Source organism: Balaenoptera ricei, chromosome 9 (genome assembly GCF_028023285.1).
Source record: "Balaenoptera ricei isolate mBalRic1 chromosome 9, mBalRic1.hap2, whole genome shotgun sequence".
Taxonomy (NCBI): Eukaryota; Metazoa; Chordata; class Mammalia; order Artiodactyla; family Balaenopteridae; genus Balaenoptera; species Balaenoptera ricei.
In genome coordinates this window covers 92,968,616-92,984,555 of record NC_082647.1, presented here as the reverse complement: position 1 = coordinate 92,984,555, position 15,940 = coordinate 92,968,616, and the positions used below count along the sequence as shown (strand labels likewise).

The 15,940-nt window shown below is 38.0% G+C and overlaps 1 protein-coding gene across 11 annotated transcripts in view; it reads right to left on the bottom strand.

Annotated features, from left to right (window-relative positions):
- The window catches only part of MAGI2 (membrane associated guanylate kinase, WW and PDZ domain containing 2), a 1,337,104-nt gene that overhangs the window by 89,800 nt on the left and 1,231,364 nt on the right, over positions 1-15,940 (bottom strand). For all 11 annotated transcript variants that reach the window (XR_009505080.1, XM_059934073.1, XM_059934076.1 and 8 more), the window contains 2 exons: positions 14,106-14,301; positions 13,517-13,660 (listed from right to left, as the gene is read on the bottom strand). Coding sequence is in view for 10 of the 11 variants with exons in the window: in XM_059934073.1 (XP_059790056.1) it covers positions 13,517-13,660; positions 14,106-14,301 (340 nt within the window). In the remaining variant the exon portion in view is untranslated. The remainder of the gene's footprint in view (positions 1-13,516; positions 13,661-14,105; positions 14,302-15,940) is intronic.

The following is a 15,940-nucleotide window of genomic DNA, read 5'->3' as shown; positions in this document are numbered from 1 at the left end:
CTCTTTACCCTGAAAGAAATGGGGTGCCACTGAAGGGTTTTAAGCAATGGGCAGATAGACCAGATCTGTGTTTTGAAAAGGAGCCACTTTATCTAACAGACTGGGTGAGGGGCGGAGGTAAATACACGTTGATTTGTGTACCAAAGCTTTCACAGCCTCTTGACATACACACTTAAAAAATGTATTCTGTATCTCCAGACTTAGAGTACTGAGTATTTTAATAGAAGTATAGGTCTTGGGGAGAAGGAAGGAGAGAGAAAGGAGGAAACTCAGGAATATTGAAGCAGGCACTTTACCCTTCCTGGAAAATATTACCCCATTTTACAGATGAGTAAAATTGACTCTGTTAAATAACTTATGGAATATGTGGACATGTTATCATTCTATGGGTTGCTAGGGTTGATTTAATTGGTCCTGCTGGCTAGGAGGACACTTTCTCCCTCTCTACCCTATGTGCATGCCCCTGAAGCTGCCCACAGGAGGCCTGGTATTTGGTTGATGCCATAGGGCAGCTATAAGCCCTTGACGGGGTAACTCATCCAAGGTCAGAGCTAGATAGCCAGTGAGTTGTTGAGCCGGTGTTTGAATATCAGGTCTGTCAGGCTCCTGCCATTTTGACTACCACATATTTCCTTATAAGGGAGGAACAGACTGAGGAAAAAGGAAAGGGACCAAGATAGGGATTGGCCTATGAAGTCACTAAGACAGGTAAGAACTTCCCTCTAAGCTGGTCTTCAAGCTAAGGAAGAAATCAAGCGAACTTAAGAGACAATGAAAGTATCTTAGATTAGGTGACTGAAAACAAATGAAGTGAACGTAGTTCTTTTTTTTTTTTTAATTTAATTTGTTTTAAAGATTTTTTTTGATGTAGACCATTTTTAAGGTCTTTATTGAATTTGTTACAATATTGCTTCTGTTTTGGTTTTTTGGCCGCAAGGCATGTGGGATCTTAGCTCCCCGACCAGGGATCAAACCTGCACCCCTTGCATTTGAAGGCGGAGTCTTAACCACTGGACCGCCAGGGAAGTCCCGTGAACGTAGTTCTTAAATGTATGTCAATGACCAGAGATAGACTCTTCAAACTGAGATAGGCCCATGGATAGGTGTATCTCACTATTTTTAACCCAACTTTCTCCCGCACTGGGAAATTCTGTGTGAGAGTCTCTTGTTGCTAAGGGAGACAGCCTCCCTGTTTTGTTTTTCCTCACTCGAGGGCACACTCATTCAAGACGGTATGTCATGCCATTCAAACCCAGTGACGGGATATGAGCAAGATGTGAAAAGGGCTCCTCCCCAAATTCAGGCAGCTGGCAGGCCCACACATTCATGGGCCAGACAAGCAACTCAGTCTGTGGAAGATAAGGTGGGATTCTTCTGAGTGGTCACCAGGAATCTGCACACTACTAAATGTGTCCCCTCCCAGAAGTGATTTCTCTAAGATCTGGTGGGAAATGACAAACACGAAGTAATCTAGGCCATCAAAATAAGTTTTCTAGGAGTGAAAACCATCTTTAAAATTTCAAATACAAAGAGGAGGCACAAGACTAAAATTTTACATAGATTTTCCTCACCATGCACATTTCTGAGGCATTTCAAGCATTTCTGCATTAGTCTCTCCTAAAAGTACACCAGTGCACACTAGAGCACTTCTGATTGCCTGTGCTGGGTCCCCAGACCCTGCTGGTATAGGAGCTGCTTTCCCCTCCCTGCCCTCAGCCATTCCGCCTTCCCCTTGCTCTAGGATCTGTTTACAACAGATGACAGAAATGGTGTAGCTGTGAACCTCACATTGTCTACAGACTTGTTTGTTTGGCCTGTGCAGCTTTTTTAAGTGAAAAAAATTTTTTTTCAAATCTGGTTAATTCTTTAAAATACAGATTTTTGCTTTCTCTTGAAAATTCAAAGACTTAAAAGAAGGAAGCCAGAGTTCCCATGGATCCACAGTTGGCCTGGGTGGTAGAGACTGCTCCTCAGGAGGGTCGAGGGCCCTCCACTCTTTTTTTTTTTAAATTTATTTTTGGCTGTTTTGGGTCTTCGTTGCTGCACACAAGCTTTCTTTAGTTCTGGTGAGCACGGACTACTCTTCTTTGCGGTGCGCGGGCTTCTCACTGCGGTGGCTTCTCTTGTGGAGCACGGGCTCTAGGCGCACAGGCTTCAGTAGTTGTGGCACGTGGGCTCAGTAGTTGTGCCCCACGGGCTCTACAGTGCAGGCTCAGTAGCTGTGGTGAACGGGCTTAGTTGCTCCGTGTCATGTGGGATCTTCCCGGACCAGGGCTCGAACCCGCGTCCCCTGCATTGCAGGCGGCTTCTTAACCTCTGCGCCACCAGGGAAGTCCGGGCCCTCCACTCTTCACTTGTGTATGTTCCCTGCCTGGTCGCTGCAGGCAGTGAGTTTGTGACCACCCCTCACCTTTGTGAGATTGTGGGCCAAGCAGAGCTGCTACAGTGCTGAGGAGGCAAAGTGTGGCAGAGGGTGAGGAGGAGACCATAATTCTCTCTGCCCAGGACCCAGTAGTGTGTGCATCACAGAGTCTGGACACCTTGGGCCCACCCAAGGCCCAAGCTGTGGAGGCCTCAGGCAGGGCTGTAGCAAGAGCTCATCAGTGGCTTTGTGGGCAGGGGACCCTCACCAGTGGAACTGGAGTTGGAGAGGAAGACAGGCTACAGAGTGACGGCAGCCGGCACATGTAGGTTGCCCTCTGGGGCTCCTACACGAAGACACTGTGAGAGGGAGACTAATTGCCAGCTCTAAGACTGGATATAGTTTTAGCAACCATAATTTGGTCATTAAAGGTAAATGTGACATAAACTTCTGTTTCTAGCAATATGGTGGGTTAGATACCCCGAATAACCTTACCATTGCTGAACAGGCAAGAAACTAAAGAATCCTCTGATGCCAAAAACAAGTGAATGTAGGACTCCTGGAAGGCAAACAAATGCCAAAGGGAGCTTTACCTTCTCCTGGGAAACCTGAGTTTCCATTGTGATGGATGGACATCAAGGATAGAAAATACAGCTTGGGGCTACGAACGAGGAGTCTAATAGGAGACACCTGCATGGACTGGAAACCCAGACTATTCAAAGTAAGGTAAAAAGAATAAGAAGAGCGAGACAGAAAAGGGACAGAATAAAGTGATAGAAATAAATAAAAATATTAGTAATCAAAATTAATATAAATTGACTAAAATGATCTAGTTAAGACATACCATTAAAAAAATAGAAAAATAGCTACATAGACCAGAGAAACACATATATTATAAGGACACAGAAAGGTTGAAAGGTATCCTTACTAATATCAGACAAAACAGACTTGAAAGTAAAAAGTATTGACAGAGATGTGGTAGGTTGCTGCAAAATGATAAAAGACTCAACTCATCTGGAAAATATACCAAATAACATGGCTTTAAAACATACAAAGTAAAGCTTGACAGATCGAAGAAAAATTTCCAAGATCTTTAACAAAAAAAACTTTTAAAGTACCTAGATCAATATTTAACAGATCAAATACATAGAAATTAGTAAGAATATAGAATATTTGAATAATACAATAATCAAGCTTTATCCAATGAATACATCTATAGAATACTGCACTCAGTAATTACAGAATGCACATTCTTTTCAAGCACACACGGATCATATACAAAAAACTGAATACATGTAAAGCCAAAGAGTAAGCCACAATACATTTGAAAGATTGAAATCATATAGAATATATTCTCTGATAGCAATGGAATTACACTAGAAATCAAGGATAGACAACTAACCAGAAAATCCCCATACTTTTAGGAATAAAAACCAAAAACACCTTCTAAATAATCCATGCATCAAAGAAGAAATAGTGGAATGCATCATAGTGGAAATTAGAATATATTTAGAACTTAAAATAATGAACATACTACATATCGAAACTACAGCCTTAAATTCATACATTAATAGAAATAAAGAAAACTTCAGAAGTACTGAGCTAAGCATCCAACTTAAGGAGAAAGAAAAATAAGAACACAGTAAACCCAAAGAAAATGGAGGCAGAGAAATATTAAATATAAAAACAAATGAATAAGCAAGAGAATAAAATATGTAAGCTGGTTCTTTAAAAGAATAAAAAATGGACAAATCTCTGGCATGATTAATAAAGAAAAACAGAAAGAATACACAAATAAACAATAGTCAAATAAATGAGAAAGGAACATAAATAAAAATGCTTTAAATATTAAAAATATAATAAGATAATATTATAAAAACTTTGAAAACTAAGATGAAATAAATTATCAGAAAAAAAGAAAAAAAAAAAGAGAAAAAAAGAAATTTATCAGAATTGACCCAAGAAGAAATAGAAAATCTGAAGAATACCCTAATTGTTATAGAAATGTAATGTGGTTTAAAATTTTCACACAAAGAAAATATACCAGACCTGGATGGATTTACAGGTGCGTTCTACCAAACATTCAAGGAAAATTCTTAACTTAAACTTCTCCAGATAACAACAGCAATGCCAATAACAAAAGGCATTATTCTTTCTCACTTTATAAGGCTAGTATAACACTAATGTTGAAATCATTCACCAACACTACAAGAAAAGAAAATTACAGGTTAATCTTACGAACATAGCTGCTAATATCTTAAAGGAAATAACAGAAAACTGAATTGAGCAATGCATAAAAAAGATCATCATGAATAAGTATAGCTTATCTGAGGAAATCAAGAATGATTTAACATAAAAATCCATTAATATACTAATAATATTCTTAATCATGTTAATTAGCCTATTAAAGGAAAGAGATCATATACTTTCTATGGATGCAGAAATAGTACATAAAATTCAACATGTATTCATAATTAACTCTCTAGCAAACTAGTAATAGAATGGAACATTCTTAATCTGATAAAGGCTATTTATATAAACTCAGTCAACATTATGTTTAATGGTGAAAGCATTCCCTTTAAGATTAGAAATAAAATAAGAGGGCTTGTTTGACCACTTCTATTCAGCATCATACTGAAAACCAAGTAAATGCAGTAAAATAAGAAAAAGAAATAAAAAGACTTAAAAGGAAGACATAGAATTCTCATTATTTGCAGAAAATGTGATTATCTATGTAGAAAATCCAGAAGAAGTTACAGATAACTTATTTGAAGTAATGAGAGTTTAGTAATTTTGCATGATATAATTGATCAATATATAGAAATCAATTGTCTTTCTTTTCACTGGTAACAGTTAATTTCAATATTACATTAAAATACAAGAGTAAAAGTAAAACATGCAAATGCCTAGAATCAATCTAGCAAAATATTTACAGGTATGTTATGGAAAAAACTATGAGACTTTATTTAAGCAGTTTATGGAAAATCTAAATAAATGGATTATATCATGTTCACAGATAGAAAGACTCAATATTATAAAGATGTAAGTTTGTCCACATTTATTTATGGATTCTAAGCAATTCCAATAAAATTCCCAATAGGACAAGAAACTTCTAAAATTTTATATGGAAGGGCAAAGGCCCAAGAACATTCAAACACTCCTGAAGAATTAAGATGTGTGTCTGGGGATGAGGGAACAGGCAGTTTCTCCATCAAAACTCAAGACTTATTAAAAGGCAGATGAGTATAGTATTGATGTAGGTATAGACAAATAGACCAGTAGAACAGTATAAGAACTCTATAAACAGACCATTGAGTTTATAGAAATTTTAATTATTATGGAGCTGTCATTGCAGATTGTGGGGAAATGAGAGGATATCCAATAAATGTTGCTGTGACAGGTGGTTATCCATCTGGAAAAACTGAAATTGTATTTCTTCCTTGTACTACACAGAGGAATCAATTCTAGGTAATTAAAGACAGATATGAAAAAGCAAAACTATAAAACTTTTAAAAGAAGATGTAGGGAATCTTTAAGAATATGAGTTGGGAAATGATGTTTCAAAGATGACACAGAAAGCAGAAACTATAAAGGAAAAGGTTGATTAAATCAATTACACTAAAATTAAGACCTTCTGTTTATCAAAGGGCATCATAAAGAAGGTGAAACTACAAGCCATAAGCTGGGGTAAAGTATTTGCAACATGAAAAACTATCACCAGGAACATACAAACACTTCTAAAATCAATATGAAAAGAAGGAATGATTTAACAGAAGATGGGGAAAAGATATGAAGAGGCATCTTTATTTAAGAGGGAATAAGAAAGTCCAGTAAACCTAAGGAAAAATGATGAATATTATTTGTAATCAAGAAATGCAAATTTAAACCTTAACGATATGTCATTTCCTACCTACCAGAATAAGAATTTAAAAGTCTGAAATACAAATCTTGTGAGGATGTGTCGTAATGGAAACTTTCACATTGCTGGTATGAGTATAAATTTGTACAACCACCTAGGAAAATACTTCTGCGTTATTTAGTTAAGTTAAATATACGCTCTCCTAGATATATAGTCTAGTCTACAGAACTTCTTGCATATGTGCAGCAGGAAATATGTACAAGGATAGTATTAGTTGCAAAAAAACTGGAAACAACCAAATGTCCACTAATAGAGAAAACTTCAACTCTCCATAGATAACTAACATAGACTGTAGCATATTCGTAACATGGAATAATTTACAGCTTCATACATCAACTTGGATGAGTGTTATGAACATAAAGTATAAAAATCAAACCACAGAGAAGAACATATATATAGTTGTATAGTATCATACATAGTATGATACTATGAATCATACATAGTATGATTCATTCATATAAAGTTCATTAAGTATGCAAAACTAAGTGATATAGTTAAGAGGTACATACATATGTGGCAAGACGAAAAGGAATGACAATATTTAGGGTGCTGGTTACTTCTGGAGGCTGGAGAGTGGGAGGAGAATGGAATCATAGGAGACTGGAGATTTTTTTTTTTTAACTGGGCTAAGGGTTCATGGGTGCTTGAATCACTGTTAGCATATATACCATTACATACGTTAGAAATATTCTTCTAAATGGTTTTCTGTTTAATAAAAACAATATAAAACAGAATACTTTTATTCTGTAGTCACAGGTTAGTCATGTCTGGACCACAGAAGGAGAAGTGACAAATTTAAAAGAAGCTGCCATCGGGGAATTTTCCTTTTCATTAAAAAAAAAAAAAAATGGAAAAAAGAAAAAGATGGATAAGCAGTAAATATCTTTTTCACACATTATTCAGTCTTACAAAATGTTGTTGGTGATTCCAAGGCCCACTGCAGGCTGACTTTTGTGTCATGTAAGTTTCAGGAAGAAGATAAACCATTTTATACCAAAGTTTATGCAATGCTAAGTAGGCATAGACAGCTGTTACACAGTTATTAAGGTGATGAAGTTAAAAAGTTATGTTCTTTCTTTAAAATAAAAAAATATTTTATGGAAATGGGAAAATATTATACTTTTATGGAAACAGGAAAATACCTTTCCAAGAGCAAACTTGATCTCCTTTCAGATGTCTTTTAACTCAACTCTCAATTTTAATTTAAGCACTTTTAGAACTACTATCCCTTCCCTCCAGAAGTCTCCTGATTTCTTAGGAAGCTTCACCAGTAAATTACTTCGTATGTTCATTATTCTTTGCCTGTGTTTTCTATTTATTCTCAGTTTTTTTTTTTTAAACTTTTTTTTTTTAAGTTTTTTTTTCCCCGCAGTTGCATTTTTAATTAATTAATTTATTTATTTTTGGCTGTGTTGGGTCTTCGTTTCTATGCGAGGGCTTTCTCCATTTGCGGCAAGTGGGGTCACTCTTCATCATCGCGGTGCGCGGGCCTCTCACTGTCGCGGCCTCTCTTGTTGCGGAGCTCCAGACACGCAGGCTCAGTAGTTGTGGCTCACGGGCCTAGTTGCTCCATGGCATGTGGGATCTTCCCAGACCAGGGCTCGAACCCGTGTCCCCTGCATTGGCAGGCAGATTCTCAACCACTGCGCCACCAGGGAAGCCCTTATTCTCAGTTTTTCATTAGATTATGTCCCTAAGAGTGTTGTGGCAGAGATTTATTCATCAGTTATGAAAATTTTATCCCTCTCAACTTTATTAGACTATTTTACAAACTTAAAAAGTCTTCTTTTTAAAACAGATCCATTACTATTTTCTAATACTTTCTTACACTTTTCCTTGAAATCTGAATGTCATTTGTGTTTCTCGTCTGATATTAGCCTTCTTGAATGACTGAGGAAAAGCAATCAGACAAGACGATTATCTTTCTATTTCCCATTCCCCTTATTTTCTACATTTACAGATTGTGTTTTGTTTTGTCTCTTTAACGTTTATTACACAGTATTAATTGATGTTGAAACACTAGCTACTAATTAAAGTCAAAACTTGCTACTCTCTACTTTTTTTAAGAAGTGAATATTTCATGTAATTATGTTTCACATTGTTTTTCTTGGTGTTTATTCTAATTGCATTATTCTATTCAAGTTCTATTTCATGACATGTCATAATATCTAAGTCCCTCTCTCAATATCATAAGTCACTCACAAATTAATACCTCACTTCTTTGTCTTAATAAGAAAAATCAGGGCTTCCCTAGTGGCACAGTGGTTAAGAATCCGCCTGCCAATGCAGGAGACACGGGTTCGAGCCCTGGTCCGGGAAGATCCCACATGCAGCGGAGCAACTAAGCCCGTGTGCCACAACTACTGAGCCCGCGTGCCACAACTACTGAAGCCTGCACGCCTAGAGCCCGTGCTCCACAACAAGAGAAGCCACGGCAATGAGAAGCCCACGCAAGGAAGAGTAGCCTCTGCTCGCCACAACTAGAGAAAGCCTGTGCACAGCAACAAAGACCCAACGCAGCCAAAAATAAATAAATAAAATGAATAAATTTATTTAAAAAAAAAAGAAAAATCAATTATACCACCTGAAAAACTGCTCAGATCCTCCCAACAACTCTATATGGTAGATATAATTCTTCCTATTTTATAGGCACTGAGGTTCAACAAAGTGAATTGATGTTTCTAAATTTAATAAAGCAAATGCATCATGTTTGCTTATTTTGGAGGTTGAGAGCAGGGCTGAGGGTTTAGAAGGGATCAAAATAGTCATATTTTTAGTAAATCTTTAAATTCATTTATTGTTACGTTTATATGTTTCTGGTAAAGGAGGTTCTAGAATCTCTCTTTTAAATAAGCATTGAATTGATCTTCTGAAAAAGATTTTCTTATCCTCTCCCCTGTATCTAGACTTGGCTTGTAAATCTGACCCTCAGAAGGAGCCATTTTTTTCCCCACTATTTTCTGATTGTGGTTTGCTGTCGGTACGTTCTCATACTTTGAGGGAACCCATTGACCTTATCAGGATACCTTATCAGGATACTTGTTTCCTCAAGTGGAAAGAAAGTATTTATTTAACAAAAAAACTGAGTAAACATACAATACTTTCCGAGGAGGAGGAAAAAAATAATTCATGTTCTGTGGGAGTACTTATTAATCAATGTGAAAGTCAGACAGTCTAACTTGCCAAAGATCTCTGCTAAGATTTTTCTCTCTGCTGCAGGTGCCCAGAAAGACTAGAGTGAGATCATTCACCTGGGACTCACTTTTGGGATATGCCTACGTGTCCCTCACCAGATCCATAAAAGAACACCTGAGGTGGGCAGAACTTTGGTATTTCTCTTGGATGCCTAGGATATCAGTTGGATGCCAAAAGACATGCTTTAAAAATACATATCTGTGCCATCACTTCTTAGCATTCCCACTGTGAGAGGGATGTTTTTACACCTCTGTTAGCCACCTCCTCTGACATCCGATTTACCTGGTTTTCTCTGTAATCTTAGCAAAGTCTTGTACTACTAAACAGGCACATACCATCACTGTCCTACAACCAAGACTAGCATAAAAGATCCAGGAAAAGTCTCAGATTCAGAGAATAACATCTGGTGCACTAACTCAGTGTTCAAAACTAGTGCTACTTACAGCCCTAATCCACGGGCACAGTAATTCATTAACTGTTACATGAAATGACTTTTCAGAATCACCCAGCTCTTGTGTAGTAATTCTGAGTTGGGCAATTTTACTGTACTGAGCTTAAGACACCCTGCTATTGCCAGGCACTTCCTGGCTTTTCCCTTCTGTGTCTGAACATGAAAAAAGGAAAAACAAGACAAAACAAAACTCTACAGTGTGTTCCAAACTTACTTGATCACAAAGTGTGTGTTTAGTTTGGGCACAGAGGCAATAATGCATTAAGACTGAAGGTGAAGGAATCGCAATTAACAGGGAGAAACATGCCTGAGTGTTTTAAAGGTTGGGAAGGACCTGGTGCTAGCTTCTCTTCTTCTTGGGCTTATTTTTAATGTAACCTGTGAATGTCTAGTTCACCTACTTTTCTCAGAAGTCTTAGAACTTTATGAACCAAGCCATAATAGCCATGCAGTGAACAGCTGCCTTATAAACATCATCTGCACAGATATTTAAGATCTATACGTATCTGGGCAACAACGGTATCAAGGGGGAATTTTATAATAAGTTCCTAATTATTTTCATTGTTAAATTCCCAAATTGGTAATCTACATGTTATCGAGTTTATGCATTAAAGTAATCAAACCATTGAGTCATGCAAATATTAATCTATCCTGGTCCTTGCTGAAATAATTTAAACACATCTGTGAATTAAAGGTTATCGCTAATTAGTAAGTACTAATGAAGGTAGAAAAGATTAGCTTGAAATGATTAAATTTGATAATAAACATGAAAACAAGATCTGAATTAGTTATGTGCTATGATCAAGAACAACTGTTGATCTTTAGCTCTACAGATACAAAATATTTATCAAATTCAAACAGTAGTTGGTACGTTTGTATTATCTAGTAGCACCTTTGAACTTACAGGATGAAGTAGTTTCCTTCCCTGACATGGAGTTTGTCACCCTAGACAAGTTCTCCGTTGATGCCATAAGAATCCATGAGTAACAAAAACCCAAAAGAGGGCCTCCCTGGTGGCGCAGTGGTTAAGAATCCGCCTGCCAATGCAGGCGACACGGGTTCGAGCCCTGGTCCAGGAAGATCCCACATGTGGCGGAGCAACTCAGTCCGAGCGCCACAACTACTGAGCCTGTGCTCTAGAGCCCGCAAGCCACAGCTACTGAAGCCTGCACACCTAGAGCCCGTGCTCCGCAACAAGAGAAGCCACCGCAATGAGAAGCCCTCACACCTCAACGAAGAGTAGCCCCCGCTGGCCACAACTAGAGAAAGCCCCCGCGCAGCAACAAAGACCCAACACAGCCAAAAATAAATAAATAAAATAAATAAACTTAAAAAAAAAAAAAAACCAAAACATCTGAATATTAAGTATAACCCTTAAAAGCAGAAAAAAGTCATCCATTCATCCCTGCCAAGTTCCTAGCCTTATTTTAAAGATCAGAGATAAAATCAAACAGTAAAATCTGATCCACAGAATTTCTGTGACTTTCAAGTGACTTGTTTTCTTTGAGAATTAAAAACTAGATATATATATATATAGTAGTCCAAAATAAACACCCATAATATCTAAAACTGGCCATAATAACTCCTTTTGGACAGCTTGTACACAGAAAGAATGCGTTGCTTTGTAAAAATGACATGGAAAATGGTGAAATATTGCTTATTTCTATAATCTTTGACAAGAAGTGAAAATACCATTTTCCGAAACCCAGGTAGAGGACTCATTTTTATCACCTGCCAGAAGAAAAAGCATCTTTCCTAAAATTGAGCACCTGCCTACAGAATTCTAAATCTGTGTTTCCATGGACTTAAGGACCTGAGGTAAACCACTGGAACAGGATGGAAAACTCCCTGCACAGGATCTAGGGGGAGTGAACAAAGCCTGAGCCACACACGTCCTAACTGTGCCGTACCTACGTCATGACAGCTTCCCTTTAGCTCAGTGGTTCCCAAACTTCAGCTTGTACCAGATTCACCTGGAGGCGGATCACACAAACACAGCCTGGTGGCCTCACTCCTAGAGTTTCTGATTCAGTAGGTCTGCGACGGGGCTGGAGAATCTGCATTTCTAACACATTCCCAGGGGATGCTGATGTCAGGGACCACACTGAGAACTACTGCTCTGGCTTAAATTTTATAAGAAAGAATATTCTTTTTACATAAGAATACTTCTATATTTAGGCTTCTATGCTTTGGGAGAACTGAATATATTGATTAGCCATTTAGACCATTTGTTATAAATTGTGGCCACCGTTTGGAACCCACACCTCTAAAATCCACTTGTGGGGTAAGGGGAGGTCCCCTCTCACAGGGCTCTGGTCATCTCACTCATGGCTTGTGTGCTGTGTTGTTTTCAGCTGCACTGCAAAGATTAATTTTGTTCTATTGAACCACTTGTGAGTTGGCTTTGCAGCACGTTAAGAAAGTGGGAACTGGGAGCCAAGAAACCATGTAGAGACCTATTCTAAAACCACATGTAGAAGGGGTAAGAGGAGGCTGGTGCTGGATCAAGGCGGGGACTGTCATTCTCTTGAGTCAGCCTTGCCTGGGTTCAAATTCCAACTTGGATCCTTCCCAGTTGTCAAAGGATTGTAAAGGCATGGAGAAAAATAGACACATTTACACTTTCTACTTCTGCACCATGGATGATTCACTGACTCGGAAATGAGACTACAGAAATGGCAGACTGGGTGGTAGGAATAACAGTTGCATTCTACTGACAGGAGCAATCGGTTGGTGAAACTCAGCACAAGAATCTGAAGCTCTAGAACCCAAGAACCACAGCTTTTCTGTATTAACTTAAAGAGCAAGGAGGGAGGACAAGAATAATTCTAGATTTTATTTATAATAACTAACCTTTTTTATGCGCTTACTAGATGACACTTTATAGAGAAAGACTGACTAATGTTCGGTATTGTTATCAAGTTTTGTTTTGTACCTTTAGAGGAAGAATCAGTTATGCGTCAACCAGATGCCTCAAAGTAACGATTACATTAAAAATCCACCCTCAGCTTAAACTCTAATTGGAAAATTTTTGACTGCTACCATTTTTAAGGACAACATGTATCCAAGAAGCCTCATTCCCCTTTCTCCTGCTTCTTTCTGCCCAACGTCAAAGCCAAAGCCAGTCAACTCAAAAGAAGTAGTCCCAAAGAAACACAAAACCATGTGAAGAAAAAAGCATGAAACTAAAAACAAATTTCAAAAGATTCAATCTCGGATAAAAACTGAATCCTCAAACCAGGCAAAAAATTATGCAGCCATGTTTCCATTTCAAGCTATTTCTTAGATTTCTTTACTTTGTTTTCTTTAGTTTGTTCTTTAGAGAAACGTATATATATATACACGTATATATATATATATATATATAAAACACCATCTTGAGAGTTTTCAATTAGAAGCCATAAGAAGGAAAATGAGAGATAATTCTTAAACAATGGGCAAACCTTTAGAAAACCGGATCATGAAATGGAAAGAAGGCAACACCTGCAACAAGTCAGTTTGCTTAACAGCAGGTCTCACTGCTCCTCCAACACCGCAATGAGCGTTTCTTTCAGAATTAAGCGATTCTATAAAAAGAGAACATTCTTACCCTCATCCTTCCATTTCGTATTGCTGGCCCATCTTCTGCCAATCTCAACACGTACAAATCCATTTTGTACTCCCTTCCTCCACGAATGCTGAATCCAAATCCTTTGGCTCCTTTCTCCATGTCCACAGTGAAATAATCAAAATCCTTTGGGGTTGGGGAGAAAATGGAATAAACAATTGTTTAATATCAGAGAAGCTTCCACGGTCTGTCCCTCTGTTCTCCTTCTCTCTCATAGTTAACGTGTTCCAACTGACATGATATCATGAGGAGTCATGTGATTTCACCATCTAGCAAAATGCAAGACACGATTCCAAAGGTCTGAGCAGATCGGAACACAGTTTCCTCAGTCATTAAAAGAATTGCTGGGTAGCTTGTTTACTTTGGTACTCATCCTTTAGTACTCATCTGTTTACTTGGCAAACATGTAACTATTGCATATAGGCCTGGGTGATATTATCTCTCCTTGGAATTTTCTCATTCACTGCTGTTGAGCACCATAAATAAATGCACCAGAGTTGCGTGTGTGTGTGTGAATGACAGGTCTGCTGATTGGAAACATGAAATAAATGCACCGGGATGTTTGAGGTACCTGGGGCTGCCTGTAGTCTGACAGAGGGAACTGCCTGGTGTCAGGGGAGGGCTGCCTGTAGTCCAAGGGCGGGGCTTGCAGATAGTCCCCTCCTGGGGGCTGCCGGTAGTCCAGTGGGGGCTGCCTGTAGTCCGTGAACGGAGGCTGTCGGATATCTGGTTTCACATCTTGCCTTGCTTTTACTTCTGACCTGTAACTAAATGAATGGAAATGGTACTTGCTTTGGTATCTCAGCATTCTAAGGAGATTAGAATGACTTTAGGACCTCCAGGCATGTAGAGGCCACACCTCTTGGTGGTCCTTTTCATGTTCAGGATTATGAGAAGATTCAATAAACGATAAGTATTATTTTAAAATCTTTGACAAATGCCATACGGTATACTTTTCATTTGGCTCCTTAGGAAATCAAGGTAAAAGTGATGGTCACTTAGAACTTTGTGGAAAAGGACTTATGGATAACCTTCTTTGACTTTGCTATTTAAAAACTGTGCAACTGCAGCAAATCTAGGGACTCACACACTTACATCCCCAAACAACAGTCTGTCTTAATATCAGTAAACCAACTGTTTCAATTTTTTTCTCTCTCTCTGACACACACACAGCATCCATTACTTCATGAAAACATGATTGAAGTGATCTCTAACTACTCTATAAATATCTAACTAAAGGCTGTTTTAACCTGTTAGCTTGGGGCTTTTTGAATATCTTACAGAGGTTAAAGGAGTGAAAGTAAGGTATAATCACGAACTACAAATCAAGCAGAAAGTCATTGGGTCATTGCTAAAAGTAGAAACATATTACACAGAGGTTTAAATACGAGACTCTAACTCTCGGGCTTAGTATCAGATACTATCATGGTCATTAGATAGAAGGAAAGGCAAAAGTGTTTATGTCTAACACTTGTCTTGTTCTTGTTTCTAGATATTATTTCTTGTTTCTAGTTATTAATAAATACAGAGACCAAAACTAATTGTTTAGTTCTGTTTTGTGAATCCAAATTGCTCTAAACTGAGGGGTTTCCAGGGCCAAAAAAGGGCTAAAGTAGCCAATACCTACCATTACGGGATCACTAATAAGATAAACTGAAAAAAATTAGCACCATAATATAGAGGCCACTTAACTCTGTAGTTCATTGCCTGTTGCCATGACAACACTCTATATAATGACCTACTTAGGGATACAGGTCAATTAGAAAAACACATTCACACACTGATAGTGTATGGCAATAAATGTGTTTATTTGGGGTTTTGAAAGGGGGTTAGAAATGCAGTTATTTTAATAACGCTTTGAGTAGTTCCCATTTGTTACTTAACTTGCAGAAGGGACACATTCCTTTTGTGAGATGCATCATTTAGGCTTTGCTTTATACCTCAGCAAGCTGTCCACTCACCTACTGAGAGTGTGCATTCTGAGAATAGAATTATTTAAAATACGCTTTGAATAAGATGCTTAACTAGGCAAACGTATGAATTAAACAAAAGGAATTGGACTGGGTGACATTTGTTGGTGTGTATCGGCTCCTTTTTAGAAATCGTGTGCTTGGTGGTTTAGATGTCACATTGTTTTAAGTTATAGCACAGTCACTTTATTTTCATTATCTCTGTGGTACCGGTATGGAATATCCATTATAAGCTTCCTTTCCAACCAGATGTGTCATGAGGTAGAGCAGAAGAGGGTGAGATGTTAAGAGTCTCCCCAGAGCCTTAGAAACAGGGACAGTTAGAACTTGTAACAGCAGTCATCCAAGCCTGCCTCTGAGCATTCACATTTCATTCAAGAGTGCCACGTGCAGGATTTTATGTTGAAGAAGAATTCTTTAATAAAGAAAATATACT